General features: G+C 35.0%; 1 protein-coding gene and 19 non-coding genes across 20 annotated transcripts in view; 19 read left to right on the top strand and 1 right to left on the bottom strand.

Annotated features, from left to right (window-relative positions):
* The window catches only part of LOC134846617 (uncharacterized), a gene marked incomplete in the record, with an annotated part of 112,073 nt that overhangs the window by 64,716 nt on the left and 19,547 nt on the right, over window positions 1-27,810 (bottom strand). Inside the window, 6 exon segments of the mRNA XM_063864002.1 lie at window positions 20,710-20,818; window positions 21,467-21,569; window positions 21,921-22,068; window positions 24,568-24,670; window positions 25,020-25,122; window positions 25,426-25,573. Coding sequence (XP_063720072.1) covers window positions 20,710-20,818; window positions 21,467-21,569; window positions 21,921-22,068; window positions 24,568-24,670; window positions 25,020-25,122; window positions 25,426-25,573 — 714 coding nt within the window.
* Window positions 521-592, top strand: Trnac-gca (transfer RNA cysteine (anticodon GCA)). The gene has a single exon. It is a non-coding gene; the product is annotated as a tRNA-Cys (tRNA).
* Trnac-gca (transfer RNA cysteine (anticodon GCA)) lies at window positions 1,223-1,294 on the top strand. The gene has a single exon. It is a non-coding gene; the product is annotated as a tRNA-Cys (tRNA).
* Trnac-gca (transfer RNA cysteine (anticodon GCA)) lies at window positions 1,927-1,998 on the top strand. Its single transcript has one exon. It is a non-coding gene; the product is annotated as a tRNA-Cys (tRNA).
* On the top strand, window positions 2,629-2,700 carry Trnac-gca (transfer RNA cysteine (anticodon GCA)). Its single transcript has one exon. It is a non-coding gene; the product is annotated as a tRNA-Cys (tRNA).
* Window positions 3,332-3,403, top strand: Trnac-gca (transfer RNA cysteine (anticodon GCA)). Its single transcript has one exon. It is a non-coding gene; the product is annotated as a tRNA-Cys (tRNA).
* Window positions 4,034-4,105, top strand: Trnac-gca (transfer RNA cysteine (anticodon GCA)). Its single transcript has one exon. It is a non-coding gene; the product is annotated as a tRNA-Cys (tRNA).
* On the top strand, window positions 4,739-4,810 carry Trnac-gca (transfer RNA cysteine (anticodon GCA)). The gene has a single exon. It is a non-coding gene; the product is annotated as a tRNA-Cys (tRNA).
* On the top strand, window positions 5,438-5,509 carry Trnac-gca (transfer RNA cysteine (anticodon GCA)). Its single transcript has one exon. It is a non-coding gene; the product is annotated as a tRNA-Cys (tRNA).
* Window positions 6,142-6,213, top strand: Trnac-gca (transfer RNA cysteine (anticodon GCA)). The gene has a single exon. It is a non-coding gene; the product is annotated as a tRNA-Cys (tRNA).
* On the top strand, window positions 6,846-6,917 carry Trnac-gca (transfer RNA cysteine (anticodon GCA)). Its single transcript has one exon. It is a non-coding gene; the product is annotated as a tRNA-Cys (tRNA).
* On the top strand, window positions 7,549-7,620 carry Trnac-gca (transfer RNA cysteine (anticodon GCA)). The gene has a single exon. It is a non-coding gene; the product is annotated as a tRNA-Cys (tRNA).
* Window positions 8,240-8,311, top strand: Trnac-gca (transfer RNA cysteine (anticodon GCA)). The gene has a single exon. It is a non-coding gene; the product is annotated as a tRNA-Cys (tRNA).
* Window positions 8,944-9,015, top strand: Trnac-gca (transfer RNA cysteine (anticodon GCA)). Its single transcript has one exon. It is a non-coding gene; the product is annotated as a tRNA-Cys (tRNA).
* Trnac-gca (transfer RNA cysteine (anticodon GCA)) lies at window positions 9,647-9,718 on the top strand. Its single transcript has one exon. It is a non-coding gene; the product is annotated as a tRNA-Cys (tRNA).
* On the top strand, window positions 10,349-10,420 carry Trnac-gca (transfer RNA cysteine (anticodon GCA)). The gene has a single exon. It is a non-coding gene; the product is annotated as a tRNA-Cys (tRNA).
* Window positions 11,051-11,122, top strand: Trnac-gca (transfer RNA cysteine (anticodon GCA)). The gene has a single exon. It is a non-coding gene; the product is annotated as a tRNA-Cys (tRNA).
* On the top strand, window positions 11,753-11,824 carry Trnac-gca (transfer RNA cysteine (anticodon GCA)). The gene has a single exon. It is a non-coding gene; the product is annotated as a tRNA-Cys (tRNA).
* Window positions 13,537-13,608, top strand: Trnac-gca (transfer RNA cysteine (anticodon GCA)). The gene has a single exon. It is a non-coding gene; the product is annotated as a tRNA-Cys (tRNA).
* On the top strand, window positions 15,321-15,392 carry Trnac-gca (transfer RNA cysteine (anticodon GCA)). The gene has a single exon. It is a non-coding gene; the product is annotated as a tRNA-Cys (tRNA).

Consider the following 27,810-nt stretch of genomic DNA (forward strand, 5'->3'; position numbering starts at 1 on the left):
AACAAAATTGCAACTTCAACGAACGGGTTCGGCTCAGTGGTGAAGAAAGCGAGTGCAGTTTAAGAGATTCGCTGATTGAATCCGTGCGTACCTTATCACCGCAATGTGCAACAAAAACGCAAGATATAAATCTAAACAATTCGATCGAACTTTTCTGATTTCGAAATTATCAAACTTGGACAAAAAACTGAATTCATGAAAGAAATGAAAACGAAGAAAAAAGAAACTGTTGTCACTTTTGTTCAACATTTATTAATCCTAACCAACATTAGTATAGCTCACTGGCAGAGAATTCAACAGCAGATCGAGAGGTCAGCGGAGCAAAACCGTGTATAAATTATCACCTGAAACTGAAGCACGGACGCAAGCTTCAAAACAAAAAGCTTCAATCAATTTTTTTTTATTTTGAAAGTTTCTAATTTGGGTAGAAAAACTGAATTGTTGAATGAAATGAAAACAAAGAGAACGGGAACATTTTATGAAAAAAAATCTAAAATTTATTACTCATTAATACCGTTGCGGGGATATAGCTCAGTGGTAGAGCATTCCACTGCAGATCGAGAGGTCCTTGGTTCGAATCCGAGTGTCCCCTAACAAATTAGAGCTCGAACTTATTATTTATGCAAATCTATCAAATTTGGACAAATACCATGAATTCTAGAAAAAAGAAATTGAAACGTTTTTAGACTGCTGTTAGACAATACGAAATTGCAACTTCCACGAACGGGTCTGGCTCAGTGGTGAAGAATGCGAGTGCAGTTCAAGAGATTCACTGATTGAATCCGTGCGTACCTTATCACCGCAAAGTGCAACAAAAACGCAAGATATAAATCTAAACAATTCGATCGAACTTTTCTGATTCCAAAATTACCAAACTTGGACAAAAAACTGAATTCATGAAAGAAATGAAGTCGGAAGAAAAAAGAAACTGTTGTCACTTTTGTTCAACATTTATTAATCCTTATCAACATTAGTATAGCTCACTGGCAGAGAATTCAACAGCAGATTGAGAGGTCAGCGGAGCAAAACCGTGTATAACTTATCACCTGAAACTGAAGCACGGACGCAAGCTTCAAAACAAAAAGCTTCAATCAATTTTTTTTTATTTTGAAAGTTTCAAATTTGGGTAGAAAAACTGAATTGTTGAATGAAATGAAAACGAAGAGAACGGGAACAATTTATAAAAAAAAATATAAAAGTTATTACTCATTGATACCGTTGCGGGGATATAGCTCAGTGGTAGAGCATTCGACTGCAGATCGAGAAGTCCTTGGATCGAATCCGAGTGTCCCCTAACCAATTGAAGCTCGAACTTATTATTTATTCAAATCTATCAAATTTGGACAAACACCTTGAATTCTAGAAAAAAAAGAAACTGAAACGTTTTTGGACAGCTGTTAGATAATACAAAATTGCAACTTCCACGAACGGGATCTGGCTCAGTGGTAAAAAATGCGAGTGCAGTTTAAGAGATACGCTGATTGAATCCGTGTGTACCTTTTCACCGCAAAGTGCAACACAAACGCAAGATATATATCTAAATATTTCGATTGAACTTTTCTGATTTCGAAATTACATAACTTGGACAAAAAAATGAATACATGAAAAAAATGAAAACGAAGAAAAAAGAAACTGTTGTCACTTTTGTTCAACATTTATTAATCCTAACCAACATTAGTATAGCTCACTGGCAGCGAATTCAACAGCAGATCGAGAGGTCAGCGGAGCAAAACCGTGTATAAATTATCACCTGAAACTGAAGCACGGACGCAAGCTTCAAAACAAAAAGCTTCAATCAATTTTTTTTTATTTTGAAAGTTTCAAATTTGGGTAGAAAAACTGAATTGTTGAATGAAATGAAAACGAAGAGAACGGGAACATTTTATGAAAAAAAATCTAAAAATTATTACTCATTATTACCGCTGCGGGGATATAGCTCAGTGGTAGAGCATTCGACTGCAGATCGAGAGGTCCTTGGTTCGAATCCGAGTGTCCCCTAACAAATTAAAGCTCGAACAAATTATTTATGCAAATCTATCAAATTTGGACAAATACCATGAATTCTAGAAAAAAGAAATTGAAACGTTTTTAGACTGCTGTTAGACAATACAAAATTGCAACTTCCACGAACGGGTCTGGCTCAGTGGTGAAGAATGCGAGTGCAGTTCAAGAGATTCACTGATTGAATCCGTGCGTACCTTATCACCGCAAAGTGCAACAAAAACGCAAGATATAAATCTAAACAATTCGATCGAACTTTTCTGATTCCAAAATTACCAAACTTGGACAAAAAACTGAATTCATGAAAGAAATGAAGTCGGAAGAAAAAAGAAACTGTTGTCACTTTTGTTCAACATTTATTAATCCTTATCAACATTAGTATAGCTCACTGGCAGAGAATTCAACAGCAGATCGAGAGGTCAGCGGAGCAAAACCGTGTATAACTTATCACCTGAAACTGAAGCACGGACGCAAGCTTCAAAACAAAAAGCTTCAATCAATTTTTTTTTATTTTGAAAGTTTCAAATTTGGGTAGAAAAACTGAATTGTTGAATGAAATGAAAACGAAGAGAACGGGAACATTTTATGAAAAAAAATCTAAAAATTATTACTCATTATTACCGCTGCGGGGATATAGCTCAGTGGTAGAGCATTCGACTGCAGATCGAGAGGTCCTTGGTTCGAATCCGAGTGTCCCCTAACAAATTAAAGCTCGAACAAATTATTTATGCAAATCTATCAAATTTGGACAAATACCATGAATTCTAGAAAAAAGAAACTGAAAGGTTTTAAGACTGCTGTTAGATAAAACAAAATTGCAACTTCCACGAACGGGTCTGGCTCAGTGGTGAAGAATGCGAGTGCAGTTTAAAAGATTCGCTGATTGAATCCGTGCGTACCTTATCACCGCAAAATGCAACAAAAACGCGAGACATAAATCTAAAAAATTCGATCGAGATTTTTTGTTTTCGAAAGTACCAAACTTGGACAAAAAAATGTTTTCATGAAAAAAATGAAAACGAAGAAAAAGGAAACTGTTGTCACTTTTCTTCGACATTGATTAATCCTAACCAACATTACAATAGTATAGCTCACTGGCAGCGAATTCAACAGAAGACCGAGAGGTCAGTGGAAAAAATCGTGTGTAACTTATCACCTGAAACTGAAGCACGGACGCAAGCTTCAAAACAAAAAGCTTCAATCAATTTTTTTTAACTTGGAAAGTATTAAATTTGGACAGAAAAACTGAATTTTTGAACGAAGTGAAAACGGAGAGAAAGGTAACAAATTATGAAAAAATCTAAAAGTTATTACTCTTTAATACCGTTGCGGGGATATAGCTCAATGGTAGAGCATTCGAATGCAGATCGAGAGGTCCTTGGTTCGAATCCGAGTGTCCCCTAACAAATTGAAGCTCGAACTTATTATTTATGCAAATCTATCAAATTTGGACAAACACATTGAATTCTAAAAAAAAAACTGAAATGTTTTAAGACTGCTGTTAGATAATACAAAATTGCAACTTCCACTAACGGGTCTGGCTCAGTGGTGAAGAATGCGAGTGAGGTTTAAGAGATACGCTGATTGAATCCGTGTGTACCTTATCACCGCAAAGTGCAACACAAACGCAAGATATAAATCCAAACAATTCGATCGAACTTTTCTGATTTCGAAATTACCAAACTTGGACAAAAAATGAATTCATGAAAGAAATGAAAACGAAGAAAAAAAGAAACTGTTGTCGTTTTTGTTCTACATTTATTAATCCTAACCAACATTACATTAGTATAGCTCACTGGCAGCGAATTCAACAGAAGACCGAGAGGTCAGCGGAGCGAAATCGTGTGTAACTTATCACCTGAAACTGAAGCACGGGCGCAAGCTTCAAAACAAAAAGCTTCAAGCAAAATTTTTTAATTTGGAAAGTATTAAATTTGGACAGAAAAACTGAATTTTTGAACGAAGTGAAAACGAAGAGAAAGGTAACAAATTATGAAAAAATCTAAAAGTTATTACTCATTAATACCGTTGCGGGGATATAGCTCAGTGGTAGAGCATTCGACTGCAGATCGAGAGGTCCTTGGTTCGAATACGAGTGTCCCCTAACTTATTGCAGATCGAACTTCTTTTTTATACAAATCTAGCGAACTTGGACAAACACCTTGAAGTCTTGAAAAAAAGAAACTGAAAGGTTTTAAGACTGCTGTTAGATAAAACAAAATTGCAACTTCCACGAACGGGTCTGGCTCAGTGGTGAAGAATGCGAGTGCAGTTTAAAAGATTCGCTGATTGAATCCGTGCGTACCTTATCACCGCAAAGTGCAACAAAAACGCGAGACATAAATCTAAAAAATTCGATCGAGATTTTTTGTTTTCGAAAGTACCAAACTTGGACAAAAAAATGTTTTCATGAAAAAAATGAAAACGAAGAAAAAGGAAACTGTTGTCACTTTTCTTCGACATTGATTAATCCTAACCAACATTACAATAGTATAGCTCACTGGCAGCGAATTCAACAGAAGACCGAGAGGTCAGCGGAAAAAATCGTGTGTAACTTATCACCTGAAACTGAAGCACGGACGCAAGCTTCAAAACAAAAAGCTTCAATCAAATTTTTTTAACTTGGAAAGTATTAAATTTGGACAGAAAAACTGAATTTTTGAACGAAGTGAAAACGAAGAGAACGGGAACAATTTATGAAAAAAATCTAAAAGTTATTACTCTTTAATACCGTTGCGGGGATATAGCTCAGTGGTAGAGCATTCGACTGCAGATCGAGAGGTCCTTGGTTCGAATCCGAGTGTCCCCAAACAAATTGAAGCTCGAACTTAGTAATTATGCAAATCTATCAAATTTGGACAAACACCTTGAATTCTAATAAAAAAGAAACTGAAATGTTTTAACACTGCTGTTAGATAATACAAAATTGCAACTTCCACGAACGGGTCTGGCTCAGTGGTGAAGAATGCGAGTGAGGTTTAAGAGATACGCTGACTGAATCCGTGTGTACCTTATCACCGCAAAATGCAACACAAACGCAAGATATAAATCTAAACAATTCGATCGAACTTTTCTGATTTCGAAATTACCAAACTTGGACAAAAATTGAATACATGAAAGAAATGAAAACGAAGAAAAAAGAAACTGTTGTCACTTTTGTTTAACATTTTTTAATCCTAAGCAACATTAGTATATCTCACTGGCAGAGAATTCAACAGCAGATCGAGAGGTCAGCGGAGCAAAATCGTGTAGAACTTATCATCTGAAACTGAAGCACGGACGCAAGCTTCAAACAAAAAGCTTCAATCAAACTTTTTTGATTTTGAAAGTTTCAAATTTGGGTAGAAAAACTGAATGGTTGAATGAATTGAAAAGGAAGAGAACGGGAACAATTTTTGAAAAAAATCTAGAAGTTAATACTCATTAATACCGTTGCGGGGATATAGCTCAGTGGTAGAGCATTTGACTGCAGATCGAGATATCCTTGTTTCGAATCCGAGTGTCCCCTAACAAATTGAAGCTCGAACTTCGTATTTAGGCAAATCTATCAAATTTGAACAAACACCTTGAATTCTAAAAAGAAAGAAACTGAAAAGTTTTAAGACTGCTGTTAGATAATACAAAATTGCAACTTCCACGAACGGGTCTGGCTCAGTGGTGAAGAATTCGAGTGCAGTTTAGGAGGTACGCTGATTGAATCCGTGCGTACCTTATCACCGCAAAGTGCAACAAAAACGCAAGACATAAATCTAAACAGTTCGATCGAGATTTTTTGTTTTCGAAAGTACCAAACTTGGACAAAATAATATTTTCATGAAAAAAATGAAAACGAAGAAAAAGGAAACTGTTGTCACTTTTCTTCGACATTGATTAATCCTAACCAACATTACAATAGTATAGCTCACTGGCAGCGAATTCAACAGAAGACCGAGAGGTCAGCGGAAAAAATCGTGTGTAACTTATCACCTGAAACTGAAGCACGGACGCAAGCTTCAAAACAAAAAGCTTCAATCAAATTTTTTTAATTTGGAAAGTATTAAATTTGGACAGAAAAACTGAATTTTGAACGAAGTGAAAACGAAGAGAACGGGAACAATTTATGAAAAAAATCTAAAAGTTATTACTCTTTAATGCCGTTGCGGGGATATAGCTCAGTGGTAGAGCATTTGACTGCAGATCGAGAGGTCCTTGTTTCGAATCCGAGTGTCCCCTAACAAATTGAAGCTCGAACTTCGTATTTCTGCAAATCTATCAAATTTGAACAAAGACCTTGAATTCTAAAAAGAAAGAAACTGAAAAGTTTTAAGACTGCTGTTAGATAATACAAAATTGCAACTTCCACGAACGGGTCTGGCTCAGTGGTGAAGAATTCGAGTGCAGTTTAAGAGGTACGCTGATTGAATCCGTGCGTACCTTATCACCGCAAAGTGCAACAAAAACGCAAGACATAAATCTAAACAGTTCGATCGAGATTTTTTGTTTTCGAAAGTACCAAACTTGGACAAAAAAATGTTTTCATGAAAAAAATGAAAACGAAGAAAAAGGAAACTGTTGTCACTTTTCTTCGACATTGATTAATCCTAACCAACATTACAATAGTATAGCTCACTGGCAGCGAATTCAACAGAAGACCGAGAGGTCAGCGGAAAAAATCGTGTGTAACTTATCACCTGAAACTGAAGCACGGACGCAAGCTTCAAAACAAAAAGCTTCAATCAAATTTTTTTAATTTGGAAAGTATTAAATTTGGACAGAAAAACTGAATTTTGAACGAAGTGAAAACGAAGAGAACGGGAACAATTTATGAAAAAAATCTAAAAGTTATTACTCTTTAATGCCGTTGCGGGGATATAGCTCAGTGGTAGAGCATTTGACTGCAGATCGAGAGGTCCTTGTTTCGAATCCGAGTGTCCCCTAACAAATTGAAGCTCGAACTTCGTATTTCTGCAAATCTATCAAATTTGAACAAACACCTTGAATTCTAAAAAGAAAGAAACTGAAAAGTTTTAAGACTGCTGTTAGATAATACAAAATTGCAACTTCCACGAACGGGTCTGGCTCAGTGGTGAAGAATTCGAGTGCAGTTTAAGAGGTACGCTGATTGAATCCGTGCGTACCTTATCACCGCAAAGTGCAACAAAAACGCAAGACATAAATCTAAACAGTTCGATCGAGATTTTTTGTTTTCGAAAGTGCCAAACTTGGACAAAAAAATGTTTTCATGAAAAAAATGAAAACGAAGAAAAAGGAAACTGTTGTCACTTTTCTTCGACATTGATTAATCCTAACCAACATTACAATAGTATAGCTCACTGGCAGCGAATTCAACAGAAGACCGAGAGGTCAGCGGAAAAAATCGTGTGTAACTTATCACCTGAAACTGAAGCACGGACGCAAGCTTAAAACAAAAAGCTTCAATCAAATTTTTTTAATTTGGAAAGTATTAAATTTGGACAGAAAAACTGAATTTTGAACGAAGTGAAAACGAAGAGAACGGGAACAATTTATGAAAAAAATCTAAAAGTTATTACTCTTTAATACCGTTGCGGGGATATAGCTCAGTGGTAGAGCATTCGACTGCAGATCGAGAGGTCCTTGGTTCGAATCCGAGTGTCCCCTAACAAATTGAAGCTCGAACTTTTTATATATGCAAATCTATCAAATTTGGACAAACACCTTGAATTCTAATAAAAAAGAAACTGAAATGTTTTAAGACTGCTGTTAGATAATACAAAATTGCAACTTCCACGAACGGTTCTGGCTCAGTGGTGAAGAATGCGAGTGAGGTTTAAGAGATACGCTGATTGAATCCGTGTGTACCTTATCACCGCAAAGTGCAACACAAACGCAAGATATAAATCTAAACAATTCGATCGAACTTTTCTGATTTCGAAATTACCAAACTTGGACAAAAATTGAATAAATGAAAGAAATGAAAACGAAGAAAAAAGAAACTGTTGTCACTTTTGTTTAACATTTTTTAATCCTAAGCAACATTAATATATCTCACTGGCAGAGAATTCAACAGCAGATCGAGAGGTCAGCGGAGCAAAATCGTGTAGAACTTATCATCTGAAACTGAAGCACGGACGCAAGCTTCAAACAGAAAGCTTCAATCAAACTTTTTTGATTTTGAATGTTGGGTAGAAAAACTGAATGGTTGAATGATTTGAAAACGAAGAGAACGGAAACAATTTATGAAAAAAATCTAAAAGTTATTACTCATTAATACCGTTGCGGGGATATAGCTCAGTGGTAGAGCATTTGACTGCAGATCGAGAGGTCCTTGTTTCGAATCCGAGTGTCCCCTAACAAATTGAAGCTCGAACTTCGTATTTATGCAAATCTATCAAATTTGGACAAACACCTTGAATTCTAAAAAAAAGAAACTGAAAAGTTTTAAGACTGCTGTTAGATAATACAAAATTGCAACTTCCACGAACGGGTCTGGCTCAGTGGTGAAGAATTCGAGTGCAGTTTAAGAGGTACGCTGATTGAATCCGTGCGTACCTTATCACCGCAAAAAGCAACAAAAACGCAAGACATAAATCTAAACAGTTAGATCGAGATTTTTTGATTTCGAAAGTAACAAACTTGGCCAAAAAAATGTTTTCATGAAAAAAATGAAAACGAAGAAAAAGGAAACTGTTGTCACTTTTCTTCGACATTGATTAATCCTAACCAACATTACAATATTATAGCTCACTGGCAGCGAATTCAACAGAAGACCGAGAAGTCAGCGGAGAGAAATCGTGTGTAACTTATCACCTGAAACTCAAACACGGGCGCAAGCTTCAAAACAAAAAGCTTCAAGCAAATTTTTTTAACTTGGAAAGTATTATATTTAGACAGAAAAACTGAATTTTTGAACGAAGTGAAACCGAAGAGAAAGGTAACAATTAATGAAAAAATCTAAAAGTTATTACTCATAAATGCCGTTGCGGGGATATAGCTCAGTGGTAGAGCATTCGACTGCAGATCGAGAGGTCCTTGGTTCGAATCCGAGTGTCCCCTAACTTATTGCAGATCGAACTTCTTTTTTATACAAATCTATCGAACTTGGACAAACACCTTGAAGTCTTGAAAAAAAGAAACTGAAAGGTTTTAAGACTGCTGTTAGATAATACAAAATTGCAACTTCCACGAACGGGTCTGGCTCAGTGGTGAAGAATGCGAGTGCAGTTTAAGAGATTCGCTGATTGAATCCGTGCGTACCTCATCACCGCAATGAGCAACAAAAACGCAAGATATAAATCTAAACAATTCGATCGAACTTTTCTGATTTCGAAATTACCAAACTTGGACAAAAAACTGAATTCATGAAAGAAATGAAAACGAAGAAAAAAGAAACTGTTGTCACTTTTGTTCAACATTTATTAATCCTAACCAACATTAGTATAGCTCACTGGCAGAGAATTCAACAGCAGATCGAGAGGTCAGCGGAGCAAAACCGTGTATAAATTATCACCTGAAACTGAAGCACGGACGCAAGCTTCAAAACAAAAAACTTCAATCATTTTTTTTTTCATTTTGAAAGTTTCAAATTTGGGTAGAAAAACTGAATTGTTGAATGAAATGAAAACGAAGAGAACGGGAACAATTTATGAAAAAAAATTTAAAAATTATTACTCATTAATACCGTTGCGGGGATATAGCTCAGTGGTAGAGCATTCGACTGCAGATCGAGAGGTCCTTGGTTCGAATCCGAGTGTCCCCTAACAAATTAAAGCTCGAACTTATTATTTATGCAAATCTATCAAATTTGGACAAATACCATGAATTCTAGAAAAAAGAAATTGAAACGTTTTTAGACTGCTGTTAGACAATACAAAATTGCGACTTCCACGAACGGGTCTGGCTCAGTGGTGAAGAATGCGAGTGCAGTTCAAGAGATTCACTGATTGAATCCGTGCGTACCTTATCACCGCAAAGTGCAACAAAAACGCAAGATATAAATCTAAACAATTCGATCGAACTTTTCTGATTCCAAAATTACCAAACTTGGACAAAAAACTGAATTCATGAAAGAAATGAAGTCGAAAGAAAAAAGAAACTGTTGTCACTTTTGTTCAACATTTATTAATCCTTATCAACATTAGTATAGCTCACTGGCAGAGAATTCAACAGCAGATCGAGAGGTCAGAGGAGCAAAACCGTGTATAACTTATCACCTGAAACTGAAGCACGGACGCTAGCTTCAAAACAAAAAGCTTCAATCAATTTTTTTTTATTTTGAAAGTTTCAAATTTGGGTAGAAAAACTGAATTGTTGAATGAAATGAAAACGAAGAGAACGGGAACAATTTATGGAAAAAAATTTAAAAGTTATTACTCATTAATACCGTTGCGGGGATATAGCTCAGTGGTAGAGCATTCGACTGCAGATCGAGAAGTTCTTGGATCGAATCCGAGTGTCCCCTAACCAAATGAAGCTCGAACTTATTATTTATGCAAATCTATCAAATTTGGACAAACACCTTGAAATCTAGAAAAAAAAGAAACTGAAACGTTTTTGGACTGCTGTTAGATAATAAAAAATTGCAACTTCCACGAATGGGATCTGGCTCAGTGGTAAAGAATGCGAGTGCAGTTTAAGAGATACGCTGATTGAATCCGTGTGTACCTTTTCACCGCAAAGTGCAACACAAACGCAAGATATAAATCTAAATATTTCGATTGAACTTTTCTGATTTCAAAATTACCAAACTTGGACGAAAAAATGAATTCATGAAAGAAATGAAAACGAAGAAAAAAGAAACTGTTGTCGATTTTGTTCAACATTTATTAATCCTAACCAACATTAGTATAGCTCACTGGCAGAGAGTTCAACAGCAGATCGAGAGGTCAGCTGAGCAAAATCGTGTATAACTTATCACCTGAAACTGAAGCACGGACGCAAGCTTCAAAACAAAAAGCTTCAATCATTTTTTTTTATTTTGAAAGTTTCAAATTTGGGTAGAAAAACTGAATTGTTGAATGAAAGGAAAACGAAGAGAACGGGAACAATTTATGAAACAAATCTAAAAGTTATTACTCATTAATACCGTTGCGGGGATATAGCGCAGTGGTAGAGCATTCGACTGCAGATCGAGAGATCCTTGATTCGAATCCGAGTGTCCCCTAATAAATTGAAGCTCGAACTTATTATTTATGCAAATCTATCAAATTTGGACAAACACCTTGAATTCTAGAAAAAAAAGAAACTGAAACGTTTTTGGACTGCTGTTAGATAATACAAAATTGCAACTTCCACGAACGGGATCTGACTCAGTGGTAAAGAATGCGAGTGCAGTTTAAGAGATACGCAGATTGAATCCGTGTGTTCCTTATCACCTCAAAGTGCAACACAAACGCAAGATATAAATCTAAATAATACTATCGAACTTTTCTGATTTCGAAAATACCAAACTTGGACATAAAAATGAATTCATGAAAGAAATGAAAACGAAGAAAAAAGAAACTGTTGTCACTTTTGTTCTACATTTATTAACCCTAACCAACATTACATTAGTATAGCTCACTGGCAGAGAATTCAACAGGAGAGGTCAGCGGAGCGAAACCGTGTCTAACTTATCACCTGAAACTGAAGCACGGATGCAAGCTTCAAAACAAAAAGCTTCAACCAAACTTTTTTGATTTTGAAAGTATCAAATTGGGACAGAAAAACTGAATTTTTGAACGAAACGAAAACAAAGAGAAAGGGAACAATTTATGAATAAAATCTAAAACATAATACTCACATTTACCTTTGCGGGGATATAGCTTAGTGGTAGAGCATTCCACTGCAGATCGAGAGGTCCTTGGTTCGAATCCGAGGATCCCCTAACAAATTGAAGCTCAAATTTCCTTTTATGCAAATCTATCGAATTGGGACAAATACCTTGAATTCTAGAAAAAGAAACTGAAACGTTTTTGGACTGCTATTAGATAATACAAAATTGCAACTTCCACGAACGGGATCTGGCTCAAGGGTAAAGAGTGCGAGTTCATTATCACCGCAAAGTGCAACCCAAACGCATGATTTAATTCTAGACAATTCGTCGATTTTTCTGATTTCGAAAGTATCAAACTTGAACAAAAAATGAAATTATGAAACGAAGAAACAGGAAGTTTTTTACTGTTCTTTACAAGCTAGTACTCCTAACCAACATTTAGGTAGTACAGCTCAGTGGTAGAGAATTCAACAGCAGATCGAGAGGTCAGCTGAACAAAATCGTTTGTAACCTATCACCTGAAACTGAAGCACGGACGCAACCTTTAAAACAAAAAGCTTCAACCAAACTTTTCGGATTTTGAAAGTATCAAATTTGGACAGAGACTGAAATTTCAAAAGACCGGAGTAAAAAAGGAAGAGATTTGTTTGACTATTCTATAAAAACTTCTACTCCTGAACAATTTTATACAGGGATATAGCTCAGTGATGAAGCATTTGACAACAGTCCGAGATGTCCTTAGTTCGCATCCGAATGTCACCTAACAAATGAAACTTCCAAAACTTCTGTTTTCATGCAAAAGTATGGAACTTAGACAAAAACTGAGACTTCTCAAAATCAGTTGAAATCAAATTTAAAAAAAAAATCTTTTAGGACCGTTTCTTTGGACAAACTAAATAAGAAAGAGGAATCAATTTTTGACTACTATCTGATCAATCGAAATCTTAACATAGGTAAGAAACTGACTCATGTTTCAAGACATCAAAAAGGATTAAATAACTCACTTCAAACTGTACTTTTGATTGAGAAAGTATCAAATTTGGACAGAGAAACGGAAATTTTGAAGAAAAGGGATAATTTATCAAGAAACTCTAAAAACTATTACTCATTTTTCATATTGCGGGGATATAGCTCATTGGTAGAGAATTCGACTGCAGATCAAGAGGTCTTTGGTTCGAATCCGAGTGTCCCCTAACAAATTGAAGATCAGATTTCTTTTTCATGCAAATCTATCAAATTTGGACAAACACCTTGAATTCTAGAAAAAAAAGAAACTGAAACGTTTTTGGACTGCTGTTAGATAATACAAAATTGCAACTTCCACGAACGGGATCTGACTCAGTGGTAAAGAATGCGAGTGCAGTTTAAGAGATACGCAGATTGAATCCGTGTGTTCCTTATCACCTCAAAGTGCAACACAAACGCAAGATATAAATCTAAATAATTCTATCGAACTTTTCTGATTTCGAAAATACCAAACTTGGACATAAAAATGAATTCATGAAAGAAATGAAAACGAAGAAAAAAGAAACTGTTGTCACTTTTGTTCTACATTTATTAACCCTAACCAACATTACATTAGTATAGCTCACTGGCAGAGAATTCAACAGGAGAGGTCAGCGGAGCGAAACCGTGTCTAACTTATCACCTGAAACTGAAGCACGGATGCAAGCTTCAAAACAAAAAGCCTCAACCAAACTTTTTTGATTTTGAAAGTATCAAATTGGGACAGAAAAACTGAATTTTTGAACGAAACGAAAACAAAGAGAAAGGGAACAATTTATGAATAAAATCTAAAACATAATACTCACATTTACCTTTGCGGGGATATAGCTTAGTGGTAGAGCATTCCACTGCAGATCGAGAGGTCCTTGGTTCGAATCCGAGGATCCCCTAACAAATTGAAGCTCAAATTTCCTTTTATGCAAATCTATCGAATTGGGACAAATACCTTGAATTCTAGAAAAAGAAACTGAAACGTTTTTGGACTGCTATTAGATAATACAAAATTGCAACTTCCACGAACGGGATCTGGCTCAAGGGTAAAGAGTGCGAGTTCATTATCACCGCAAAGTGCAACCCAAACGCATGATTTAATTCTAGACAATTCGTCGATTTTTCTGATTTCGAAAGTATCAAACTTGAACAAAAAATGAAATTATGAAACGAAGAAACAGGAAGTTTTTTACTGTTCTTTACAAGCTAGTACTCCTAACCAACATTTAGGTAGTACAGCTCAGTGGTAGAGAATTCAACAGCAGATCGAGAGGTCAGCTGAACAAAATCGTTTGTAACCTATCACCTGAAACTGAAGCACGGACGCAACCTTTAAAACAAAAAGCTTCAACCAAACTTTTCGGATTTTGAAAGTATCAAATTTGGACAGAGACTGAAATTTCAAAAGACCGGAGTAAAAAAGGAAGAGATTTGTTTGACTATTCTATAAAAACTTCTACTCCTGAACAATTTTATACAGGGATATAGCTCAGTGATGAAGCATTTGACAACAGTCCGAGATGTCCTTAGTTCGCATCCGAATGTCACCTAACAAATGAAACTTCCAAAACTTCTGTTTTCATGCAAAAGTATGGAACTTAGACAAAAACTGAGACTTCTCAAAATCAGTTGAAATCAAATTTAAAAAAAAAATCTTTTAGGACCGTTTCTTTGGACAAACTAAATAAGAAAGAGGAATCAATTTTTGACTACTATCTGATCAATCGAAATCTTAACATAGGTAAGAAACTGACTCATGTTTCAAGACATCAAAAAGGATTAAATAACTCACTTCAAACTGTACTTTTGATTGAGAAAGTATCAAATTTGGACAGAGAAACGGAAATTTTGAAGAAAAGGGATAATTTATCAAGAAACTCTAAAAACTATTACTCATTTTTCATATTGCGGGGATATAGCTCATTGGTAGAGAATTCGACTGCAGATCAAGAGGTCTTTGGTTCGAATCCGAGTGTCCCCTAACAAATTGAAGATCAGATTTCTTTTTCATGCAAATCTATCAAATTTGGACAAACACCTTGAATTCTAGAAAAAAAAGAAACTGAAACGTTTTTGGACTGCTGTTAGATAATACAAAATTGCAACTTCCACGAACGGGATCTGACTCAGTGGTAAAGAATGCGAGTGCAGTTTAAGAGATACGCAGATTGAATCCGTGTGTTCCTTATCACCTCAAAGTGCAACACAAACGCAAGATATAAATCTAAATAATTCTATCGAACTTTTCTGATTTCGAAAATACCAAACTTGGACATAAAAATGAATTCATGAAAGAAATGAAAACGAAGAAAAAAGAAACTGTTGTCACTTTTGTTCTACATTTATTAACCCTAACCAACATTACATTAGTATAGCTCACTGGCAGAGAATTCAACAGGAGAGGTCAGCGGAGCGAAACCGTGTCTAACTTATCACCTGAAACTGAAGCACGGATGCAAGCTTCAAAACAAAAAGCTTCAACCAAACTTTTTTGATTTTGAAAGTATCAAATTGGGACAGAAAAACTGAATTTTTGAACGAAACGAAAACAAAGAGAAAGGGAACAATTTATGAATAAAATCTAAAACATAATACTCACATTTACCTTTGCGGGGATATAGCTTAGTGGTAGAGCATTCCACTGCAGATCGAGAGGTCCTTGGTTCGAATCCGAGGATCCCCTAACAAATTGAAGCTCAAATTTCCTTTTATGCAAATCTATCGAATTGGGACAAATACCTTGAATTCTAGAAAAAGAAACTGAAACGTTTTTGGACTGCTATTAGATAATACAAAATTGCAACTTCCACGAACGGGATCAGGCTCAAGGGTAAAGAGTGCGAGTTCATTATCACCGCAAAGTGCAACCCAAACGCATGATTTAATTCTAGACAATTCGTCGATTTTTCTGATTTCGAAAGTATCAAACTTGAACAAAAAATGAAATTATGAAACGAAGAAACAGGAAGTTTTTTACTGTTCTTTACAAGCTAGTACTCCTAACCAACATTTAGGTAGTACAGCTCAGTGGTAGAGAATTCAACAGCAGATCGAGAGGTCAGCTGAACAAAATCGTTTGTAACCTATCACCTGAAACTGAAGCACGGACGCAACCTTTAAAACAAAAAGCTTCAACCAAACTTTTCGGATTTTGAAAGTATCAAATTTGGACAGAGACTGAAATTTCAAAAGACCGGAGTAAAAAAGGAAGAGATTTGTTTGACTATTCTATAAAAACTTCTACTCCTGAACAATTTTATACAGGGATATAGCTCAGTGATGAAGCATTTGACAACAGTCCGAGATGTCCTTAGTTCGCATCCGAATGTCACCTAACAAATGAAACTTCCAAAACTTCTGTTTTCATGCAAAAGTATGGAACTTAGACAAAAACTGAGACTTCTCAAAATCAGTTGAAATCAAATTTAAAAAAAAAATCTTTTAGGACCGTTTCTTTGGACAAACTAAATAAGAAAGAGGAATCAATTTTTGACTACTATCTGATCAATCGAAATCTTAACATAGGTAAGAAACTGACTCATGTTTCAAGACATCAAAAAGGATTAAATAACTCACTTCAAACTGTACTTTTGATTGAGAAAGTATCAAATTTGGACAGAGAAACGGAAATTTTGAAGAAAAGGGATAATTTATCAAGAAACTCTAAAAACTATTACTCATTTTTCATATTGCGGGGATATAGCTCATTGGTAGAGAATTCGACTGCAGATCAAGAGGTCTTTGGTTCGAATCCGAGTGTCCCCTAACAAATTGAAGATCAGATTTCTTTTTCATGCAAATCTTTCAATTTTGGACAAACACCTTGAATTCTAGAAAAAAAAAGAAACTGAAACGTTTTTGCACTGCCGTTAGATAATATAAAATTGCAACTTCCACAAATTCGATCTGGCTCAGTGGTAAAGAATGCGAGTGCAGTTTGAGAGTTACCGAGTTCAGAGATTGCACGGCTTATTAGATAGGTTTTAAAGTAATTTGTGCCGCATTTGAAAAAAAAAAGATTCCGAAAACTGTTTGTCATACAATTCTCATAAATGACAAATTTTTAGTCATACAATTTTCATATATGGCAAAAATGTTAGTCATAAAAATTCCATTTAAGGAAAAAAGTTTTTTATAGATATTTCATACAAATTTCTGTACGTATGGAATTGAATGGAATTGTATGACAATGAATTTCCCATTTTTTAGATTTGTATGACAAGCATTTTTGTTCAACCCGGGTGAGTACAAGTTGAAAGTGTGCGTAGAAGAGCGAATAAGTTAACCAATATATCGTTAGGTAACAGTATTTAGACAACCGCGTATTCCTACTCGTCAGTAAGCAGACAAATACTGTATTAAACAATCAGAATCAAGATGAGAAAGCAAACTTTTGAAATAAATAATTATAATTTATTAATTTCTTCCTTGTCTTGATTCTTGTTGGTTAATACAATATTTGTCTTTTTGAAGTAATCATTGAAAGAGTCTTACTTCGAACAACTCTGAGAAAAACAAAATCTATAAACCAAATCAAATAAAATCAAACCAAAAACCGAAATAATATTGAGTACAATAACCGCGATAACTCAGTTGGGAGAGCGTGAGACTGAAGTTCTAACAGTCCCTGGTTCAATCCCCCTTCGCGACAAGCAGGGATATTCAAAAAAATTTTAAGCTTTACAAAATTGAGACAAATTTTAAAATAAATTATTATCTGAGCCCTACTTCAAACAAATCTGGGACAAACAAAATCTATAAACCAAATTATAATAACATCAAGGCAAAATTTGAAGATTTTTTCTTACAAAAAACCTTGCCGTGATAGCTCAGTTGGTAGAGCGTTAGACTAAAATCTAAAGGTCTCTGGTTTGATCCCGGGTCGCATCAAACTGATAATTCCTAAGGTTAAAAACTGGATCAAGTTTTTAAATTAATCATTAAAAGAGTCTTACTTCGAGAAGCTTTGAGACATACAAAATCTATAAACCAAATCAAATAAAATCAAACCAAAAACTGAAATAATGTTGATTTCAAGCACCGCGATAGCTGAGTTGGGAGAGCGTGAGACTGACACACTAAAGAACCCAGGTTCGTTCCCGCTTCGCAGCAATCATCAATACATAAAAAGTTTTCAATAAGCGTTACGAAGTTGGGTCAAGTTTTAAATTAAATTATTTACTGAGTCCTAATTCAAAGAAAACTGAGACAAACAAAATCTATAAACCAAAGCAGAATAACATCGAAACAAAAACTGAAGATTTTTCATATTAACAGTGCCGTGATAGCACAGTTGGGAGAGCGTGAGCGCAGTAATCTGGGAAATTGAAATAAAAGTTTTTGATTAAAAATTTTTGATTAGGCAGTAAAAAATGAAACAAATTTTTAAATTAATCATTAAAAGAGTCTTACCTCGTAGAACTCTGAGACAAACAAAATGTATACACCAAATCAAATAATATCAAAAGAAAATCTAAAAGAAATAATCTTGATTACAACAAGACCGCGATAGCTCAATTGGTCGAGCGTGAGACTGAAGCTCTAAAAGTCCCTGGTTCAATCCCGCTTCGCGGCAAGCACGGAAGTTGGAAAAAAGAACTTGATTAAACAATAGAAAGTGGATCAAGTTTTTGAATTCACCATTGAAAAAGTCCTAGTACGAATAACTCTGAGACAAACAAAATTTATAAACCAAATCAAATAATATCAAAGCAAAAACTGAAACAATAAAAAGTAATAACAGAAAAAAAATAATAAAGAGAATAAACCAAAAACCGCAATAGCTGAGTTGGGAAAGCGTCAAACTGATCATTTAAGAGTCCCTGGTTCGATCCCGCTTTGCAGGAATCAGGAAAACAGAAAAAAAAATGATTAAGCATTAAGAAAATGAGACTAGTTTTAAATTAATTATTATGTGAGTCCTACCTCGAATAAATCTGAGACAGGCAAAATGTATAAACCAAATTAGAATCATTAGCAAAGCAAAAACTGAAGATTCTTAAGCAATATATGGCCGTGATAGCTTAGTTGGGAGAGCGTTAGTCTGTAGATCTAAAGGTCCCTAGCTCAATCTTGGGTCGCGTCAATCTAGGAATTTGAAATAAAAGTTTTTGATTAGGCACTAAAAAGTGAAACAAGGTTTTAAATTAATCTTTAAAAGAATCTTAATTCGAAGAACTCTGAGACAAACAAAATGTATAAATCAAATCAAATAATATCAAACCAAAAACATAAATAATATTGAGTACACTAACCGCGATACCTCAGGTGGGAGAGCATAAGACTGAAGTTCTATCAAACCTGGTTCAATCCCGCTTCGCGGCAAGCAAGGATATTGAAAAAATAATGGTTTTGATTAAGCATTACGAAATTGAGACAAGTTTTAAAATTAATTATTGTCTGAGTCCTACTTCAAATCAATCTGAGACAAACAAAATCTTTAAACTAAATTCTAACAACATCAAAGCAAAATTTGAAGATTTTAAAATAAAACAGGGCCGTGATAGCTCAGTTGGGAGAGCGTTAGACTGAATAACTAAAATTCCCTGGTTCATGTAAGCCAGGGACTCAATTTTAGTAGTATCAAAAGAAGAACTGAAAGAATTGCGATTAGAGCAGTGATAGCTCAATTGGGAGAGCTTTAGAAAAAAGAGCTAAGGATATCTGGTTTGATCCTGGGTCGCGGCAACCAGTGAACTTCGACAGAATTTAGTTTTGATTAGGCATTAAGAAATTGAAAGAAACTTTTAAATAAGAAAAAAAAACAAATGAGGCAAAACTTAATCTTCAAGATCTTTTCGAAGGTCCACAGTCTTTAAGCTCGCCTTGAGATCCAGTTTTTCAATCTAATAAAATAAAAAAAGATACAAAAAAAATAGTTTGGCCGGCAAAACAACAAAAAAAAATTTTTAAAAACTAATAATTGATTCCTCTTTCAAATAACTCTGAAAAAAAAAGCAAAAAACCGAAACCAAATTACTAAAACATTCAATCAAATTTAGAAGAAGTTTGGTTACGCCAATTGCGTGATAGCCTAGTTCGGAGAGCGTGAGACTGCAGATCTAGAGGACCCTGGTTCGATCCCGGATCGAGTTGATCCGGAAATTTCTACAAAAAATAATTTTGATTAAGCATTAAGAAATTAAAACAAGTTAAATTACAAAAAAAGTATAAGACAAAATTGAATCTTCAAGATATTTTTCAATGTTTTTCAGTCTATAGAATTAAAAGAAAACACGATACGATAATGGAGTTTGGTTCGGAAAACGACAACATTTTTTAAATTAAAAATGACCTGAGTCCTATTTCAAATAATTCTGAGAAAAACAAAAAAATTGAAACCAAAACACAATAACATTAAATCAAAAAATGAAGGAGATTTGAGTACGACAACGTTGTGATAGCCTAAATGTGAGAAGGTTAGACTGCAGACCTAAAGGTCCCTGCTTCGATCTCGGCTGGGGCAATCTGGCAACTTGATATGTACAGGCCTTAATTGAGCTCTGCATTTCAAATACCAGAAACAAATTCAATATCTCTATGATATAACGAAAACCATTGGACGGCATTCATACTTGATTTCACCGCGACAGCTCAATTGGGAAAGTTAGATTGAAGAACTCAAGGTAGCTGGTCGGTTTCAGCAGTGGGAGAACTTCAGTTTTTAAGGTGTGAATTAAAAAATCAGTCAATATCTTTAGTTCATTCTTTTACCATCAATTGTTTTACCTCCACACTAGAGAGATTATTTTTTGAACCTTTCTGAACCTTTCTTTGTTTTACAATCCTTTTTAGGATTTTGTTTATGATTTCACATATTTTGTACTCACCATTATACAGCATATTAAATTCTCCTGATCTGCTAGCAATTTTTTTTGCACTAATCAGCGATTTTAATATTAAAGGATTTTGGGGTTTCAAAGTGAGAGTACTTCTGGGCTAAAATATCTAGATATGGTTATGGGTGTATGGGGGTTGCTATTGCTAGTGTTATGGCTGACCTGGTACATAAGGGTACAGTTCCCGCTCTATTTTTCCGTCGTCCTCTTTCTCATCCAGCCATCTGTTGCACTGGAACAATGTCACTTTGCCCTCCTTCTTCACCTCAACCTACATCACACATGAATCAGAGCAGAGGTCAACAGGCCAAGTAGGGTGCTGTTAATCACTTGCAAGTTGAAATCAAGAACACAATTGCTTTTTTGTTGTTCGAAAAAGGTCTTTTCGGTTATAACCCCTTAAATGACGAAAATTGAAAATGAAAAGTTTTCGTTTTTATTTTTATCATTTAGTGGGGGGGGGGGGGGGGAGTATAATCAAAAAGACCCCGAAAAATTAAGTATGTTCTTAATGGCTTTTTTCATACAAAAAATATGTTTATAATTTTTATTTTTTCATAAAATAGATTTGATGAATACAAATTCAAACTGGCTCCTAATGGCTAATTTCATACAAAAAATTATGTTTATAATTATATAATTACTAGTTATTTTTTCTTTAAAAAAATTTGATGAATACAACTTTAAACTTTAAACTGGCAAAGATCTTTTTCTTGATCTTTATTTGTTCGCACAATTAGCCAAAATATCAAAAAAATAATGGGACATTTTCAGTTTACTACCCCTGTATCCTTGGCTAACTCCAATTTTGAAAATAAATACGAATTTTATAGACTTAAATCATTTATCGCGCGTTGCTGTGATTAAAATGACGCAATCCTGGTTACATAATCGGTTACCTAATCAATGATTGACTGACCTTGTCTAGAAACCAGCCTGCTCCGATGCCCCTCCCATCATGCCATACTTTCAGTTTCTGAATTTCACCCACATCTTTGATCTTCTTCTTATACACACCCTTCCTGAACACCAAAATAGCTCAGTTAGCATCAAAAGTATGAATTATAAGCAATCATTAAAAAATATCGCACAATACAAAATCGCTCCAAACTGAAAGGAGGCGAGCTAATTGGTCGTATTATTTCCATACATGACTCACATGTTGAAATTTGATATAATCCAAAAGTTATGGTTTTTCAATATTATCTTAACCAAAAACTATTCGAGACTGATTAAAGGACAGTCGGAAAACTCAGGGCTTTGCCCTCATATGCGGGCAGTTTTGTTTAGATTAAAAATCAGAGGTCAAACAAATAAATGGGTCCAAAAAGCGTTATGTTCAGCGAAACGAACAAAAAAAGATTTGAGCTCACGAGTTTCTTTCAAAATCGTCTGAGCCCTCCTTGTCTAAAACGAGTTCTCCCGAGTCTCCCTTCTCTCCATATAAGGTCATGGACACTTTGCTGTCGGTGCCAGCTCCTGCTATGTCTCCAGTGTAGACTATGAACTCGTAATCAAATTCTAAAAAATGTTGAACGAAATTACGTCTTTTGCTAGGATGTTGCACAATTGTTATGCAATCAAGTTACATAATAAAAGCAGAAAGAGTGTGAACAAATAGGTATGATTGAGCGAGAAACTAGACTTTGAATTGAATCACATCTCAAAAAGGACTGAAGAACGTATCAAATGTTGAACAGATTTTCAAAATATTCCAAGGAAATTATTCCCGAAAGCAGAAATTAGATTTCAAGATTTCAAGCGAAGAGATGCAAAAAGCACTAGTTTAACGTACTTGTTTCTGGAACTAAAACAGAAAAAAAACTTTATAAACGTTTTACTTTTATACATCTAGAGTAAATTGCTACTATGTTGGAAAATGTCGCTTTTTTCAACTTAATTGAAATTGAAACGTTAACATCCAACAGTTTTGTTGTTTTTTAGTCAGAACTAACAAAACCACCACATATAATATTCACAATTTTGAATTAATTATTGTTACGACCATTTGCAAAATGGGGAGGAACTTTGTATTCAAGTTTGCTTTAGTTTTTCCCTTTTTTTGTTCCGACCATTGTTCCGGGTGTGGTTTAGTTTGTTTTCCACGCAAAATTAGGTTCCCACACAATAAGAATCGGACTGAGTTGAGTGATATATCATAATAAAGCAATTTCAGTCGTGATTCGAACGACATTAAAAAGGTAGAAAAAAACCGGTTTGAACTATTTGATTTTTGTTCTAATTTCGAGCTTATAAGGTGAGCGTCCAGGTTTACAAGAGTGAAAAACTGGTTTGAAATTTTGTATTTTTGTTCTAACTTCGAGCTAATAAGATGAGCATCCAGGCTTAAAGAGTTTTTAGCGCCATTTTGGGAATCAAAAAACTCTTAACGAATATGCCTAAATTTCTAAATTTTTGTTGAGATCCTGTTTTCACACCACCCAGAAAAAACGACACTAATTTGAAAGACTTTTTCTTGTTTGTGTTCTTAAGAATATGATAGAAATATTCAATGCTACAGGCACAGTAACCGGCTATCTTTGTTTATTTTTTGTTTTCCATGCAAAATTAGGTACAACAAATAATCATCGGACTGAGTTGAGTGATATATCAAATTAAAGCCCTTTCAGTCGTGATTCGAATGAAAGTAAGAGTGTCGAAAAAAACCGACTGAAATTTTTGATTTCCGTTTCAATTTCGAGCTAATAAGGCGAGCGTCCAGGCTTAAAAGAGTGAAAATCCAGTTTGAAATTTTTGATTTTTCTTCTAATTTTGAGCTAATAAGGTGAGCATCCAGGCTTACAAAATTTTAAGCGCCATTTTGGGAACAAAAAAACACTTAACGAATATGCTTAAGGTTCTAGTTTTTTTGTTGAGATCCTGTTTTCATATCAACGAGAAAAAACGACACTAATTTAAAAGACTTTTTTTTGTTTGTGTTCTTAAGATTATGATCGAAATATTCAATGCTACTGGCACAGTAACCGGCTATACTCGTTTTTATTTTTTTTGTTTTTCACGCAAAATTAAGTACAACAAACAATCATCGGACTCAGTTGAGTGATGTATCATATTAAAGCCCTTTCAGTCGTGATTCGAACGAAATTAAAAGTGTCGTGAAAAACAGGTTTGAAAATTTTGACTGTTGTTATAATTTCGAGCTAATACCGCAAGCGTTTAGGCTTACAGAGTTTTTGGCGCCATTTTGTGAATCAAAAAATTCTTACTATGTCTTTTCTATCATTTTTCTACAAGAACTGTTTTCCACTTGGCCTATTTTACCATGAATGTTGAATATGCTTAAGTTCTTTTTTTTCGTTCAGATCTTTTTATCACACCACACAGAAAAAAAAACGACAATAATTTGCAATAATATTTTTGTATTATTTAAGACTATGGTCGGAACATTCTGTGCTTCTTGCACAGTAACTGTCTATCTTTGTTGTTTTATTGGAACAGGTTTATTTGTTTCCCCCATTTGCAAATCGTTCATTAGCGGACTTCACCCCGTTTGGGACTTTTTTACGGCCTTCACTTTTGGCCGACTTTACGGCCTTCACTTTTGGCCGACCAGCTCTAACTTTTTTGAAGACAGTACATACCAACTTTAAAAGGAGAGCGTGCACCACGTATTTGTTTTTGGTTGAAACATTGCAAAAAACCCAAACTGCACCATTTAGGCCCTTTTTGCAAAATTTTATCATCTGCCCGAAAAAAGAGGCATTTTAAGCCCTTTTTTCGCAAAAATTTACCATCTGCCCGCAAAATCACAAATCATACATGAAAAAGAAACAAAGCTTTTGCAGTTCATTTAAAAGCTCACCGCCCAGCCCCTCGATAAAATCCTAAATACGCGCCTGAAAAGGAGGAATCAGTTACAATGTACAAAATTAGCATATATTTAAAACTTGAATTAGTCATTTTACAGTGGGTGGAAATTCTTTACTAGGGATTATAGCGGGGAATAGCTGGTCATTTATAATTCTTTACTTTTCTAGTTGACAAGATGATCTGTCTTACCGTATGGGAATAGTGTTCGTTCGGTGTGTCCGTCGTCTTGGCTGTGTGAGAGCCACTTATTGCAATTAAACACAGTCTCTTTCTCCTCATACGTCACCACAATCTGAACAGAAACCACCGAGTTTAATGCTTTGAACAGGAGACCTCCAACATAAGTAGGAAACTTTTCTCTATAAGGCAAAAAAATCAATTAAACGAAGGCATATAGATTAAAGAATTTACACATAACAAGCATAACAAGTTGATTCATGGTATTTTTTAAAGCGTATGTGCAGTAATTGGTAGTTTTACTCATCAATATCGATTTTCGATATGTGGATTTTCGGAGAGCTTAGATATTTTGGTGAAGATTTTTAGGTAAATTAGATTTTTAGGTGAAGATTTACGCGACGATATTTGTTGAAGTGAAATATAGACGAAAAGTGTGAATACGATTTTGTAATTTATCTGACCTTGTCCAGGAACCAGTCTGCCCCAAATCCACTGCCATCGTGCGACACTTTTAGCTTCTGCAGATTCCCCAGGTGCTGACATTCGACCATATACTTGCCCCGGCTGAAACGACAAATTCAAATTTAGTGACTTTTAAGATTTAAATAATTAACCAGATCTGCAATATAAAAGCAATAAAAAACCGAATAAAGCGAAATAGGTTTTTAGCCATGAAAAGTCATGTTCAAGTAATTGTTTTTGGATTTTACAGAATCCTGCATATAGTATAACTACGCCTGATGATGCTTTTTACAGAAGCCTTTTACTACGTGAAAATATTAGTTTTATTTTTTAACAGGTTTCTTTTTTTAAATCGAATGATAATAAAACGACTACTTCTTAACAAAAACCACTACGTAAACTTACGTTGCCCGTTCGAAGTCGTCTTTGCCAGATTTATCCAATATGAAAGCAGTGGACTCTCCTCTGTCTCCTGACAACTGTACACACACATTTGCATCTGTGCCTGCCCCAGACACATCGCCAGTGTACACTTCCAGCGAATACTTCACTTCTGTGAATCAAAAATAGAATGTAAAATCAAGGTTAGTCAAGCAACATATAAAAGTGTTCCTATACGTTTAAAACATTTTAAAGCAGGTTTTCGCAGAAATTGTTTTTATCCACCTTATATGAAATATGTTCATCTCGGACTCCATGGCTTTCTTCGTTTTGGATTGGGTCAATTTTGACCCCAGCAGATTGGATGCGAAAGATAAGCTGCAAACCTTACATCTGCAGGCCAAAATGAACAAAATAGCGGCTCACTTGCTACGTGAAAGCTGAGATAGGTTCTTTTTTTCTCGATAAGAACTAGAATTCATCAGTTTCATTTTCAGGCTGTGGATCTAGCATTTTTTCGAGAGTGGCCAAATTTCAAAAACCTAACGCCGAATAAGTTTTCCGAGCTTAACTTGCTGAAACTTTCATCGCAGCGAATTTGCGAAGAAACAGAGCAAAATACCGGGGTAAAATCCGGGCGGGTGTCGAACGCCTGAGGCTTGGCGTCAGCTTCAACCTCCCCTCCCCCCCCCCCGCCCATACTACTTTTCATTTTGCTTTTCACAAATGTTAATGTTCACCTCTCAATGATAATGGCAGTAGTGAAACTATGCAAATCATTTAAATGGCAATTATGATGACGGCAAAAACTGCATTTGTAGCATTCAGGCCTCCATTTTAACCAAATGAAGCGATCCACAAAAAAGGGCAAGACTGATTAAACTCAATCTGATTTTTGAAATTTAGTGCATATGCCTTGTGAAATGATAGCCAACAGACAGCTGGAAAAAAGTTAATGAACACAAGGAAATAGAAAAGAAAAAATGATTTGTTTTTTGAAAAAACTTCAATGTAACAACAGTTTCAAAGTAGAAAAAAATATGGCTTTACAGCTCTTTGAATTTCCAGAACAAATTATGCTTAATACTTTTTCCAGAATACTTTTTTTGATACACTCAATTTGAGGAAAGTGGATTAGTAGGTAAATTATTTGCTCCACTGGAAAATCTGAAAATTAAACTCCACTTTCAAAACTAGAATTCGTTCACGTTTTCGTGACCTTTACACTTTCGTATCTGGAGAGTACAGCTTTCCTAACTTTTAGCAGATGAAATTTCATTGATCTCAAATGGTGCATATACACCTAGAAGCATCCATAAAAGTAATCATTTGTATGATTTATTTCTGTAAAATATTTAAGGATTTTGAAACTTTTTCAGAAAAAAATCCTAACGACCTATGTAAGAGTTTGAATTGCGTTCATGGACTCTTATTTAAAAAGACAATTGATTTTAGTTACAAAAACTGAAAGTAAACAAATCAGGCTGTGTACGCTAAGCAAAAAAAAACGAAGCGGACAGATATCAGACCGACAATTGAATTTTTCCAAGAAAAAAAAATATCAAGAGTACCAAAGATAATTATAATAGAAACCAAAAATCCAGTTGTTTTATTTGAATGTTCACGAAATTGAGCATGTCAGCACAATTATGAGGAGCACCTGATCAATGATTCAAGTGATTTTAATGAACAAGTTGTTAGCCTGAAAAGTCTATATTCCTATTTAGTGACGCTTGCTAGTCGCAAGCGTAAGTATCATATTGGAAACACCATATATTCAATTTAAATCATACTAAAGATCTTATTTTGATGTACACTAAAAATCTCAATGCGTACGCTAAACAAAAACCGGATAACTTAAAAGGCAGTTGAGATATTCCGAGCTTTGCTCTGATACGAACAGTGGTTAGGATAAACCATTTTATAGTGTTCCGACTGTTATATTGATTTTTAATCCAAGATTACGTACAGTAATGTCACAAAAAATGAACAAACCTGTTTGCAGTGTGCCATTATTTGTCAAATACAAATCAGTAGCATACTTGGTTTAATGTGCAAAAAAAACTTTTCAGATAAAAAAAATCAAGTAAACAAATTTACTGATTAGTACGCCATACCTTCTTGCTGACTTGGAGCACTAGCCAACAATATAGCGGATGCAATGCTATTAAATTACCACAGCTAAATTACTGCGCAGCAAAATGCTACCAATTCCTTGAGAACTAAATTATGCGGGCAGGGTTAGAAATAAAGCGAACACGTTTATTTAAACATTGGTTAGACTGTGTGACCTTTCGGAAATGCAAAATTTAAGCAAAAAAAACTCCAATAGCGATAGCCAATTGCTGGTCAAGTAGCACCAAAATTTCCAAGCACAACCATACAAAAACTAAGAAAAAAGGACAATTT

The sequence above is a fragment of the Symsagittifera roscoffensis genome, chromosome 5 (genome assembly GCF_963678635.1).
Source record: "Symsagittifera roscoffensis chromosome 5, txSymRosc1.1, whole genome shotgun sequence".
Classification (NCBI taxonomy): domain Eukaryota; kingdom Metazoa; phylum Xenacoelomorpha; order Acoela; family Convolutidae; genus Symsagittifera; species Symsagittifera roscoffensis.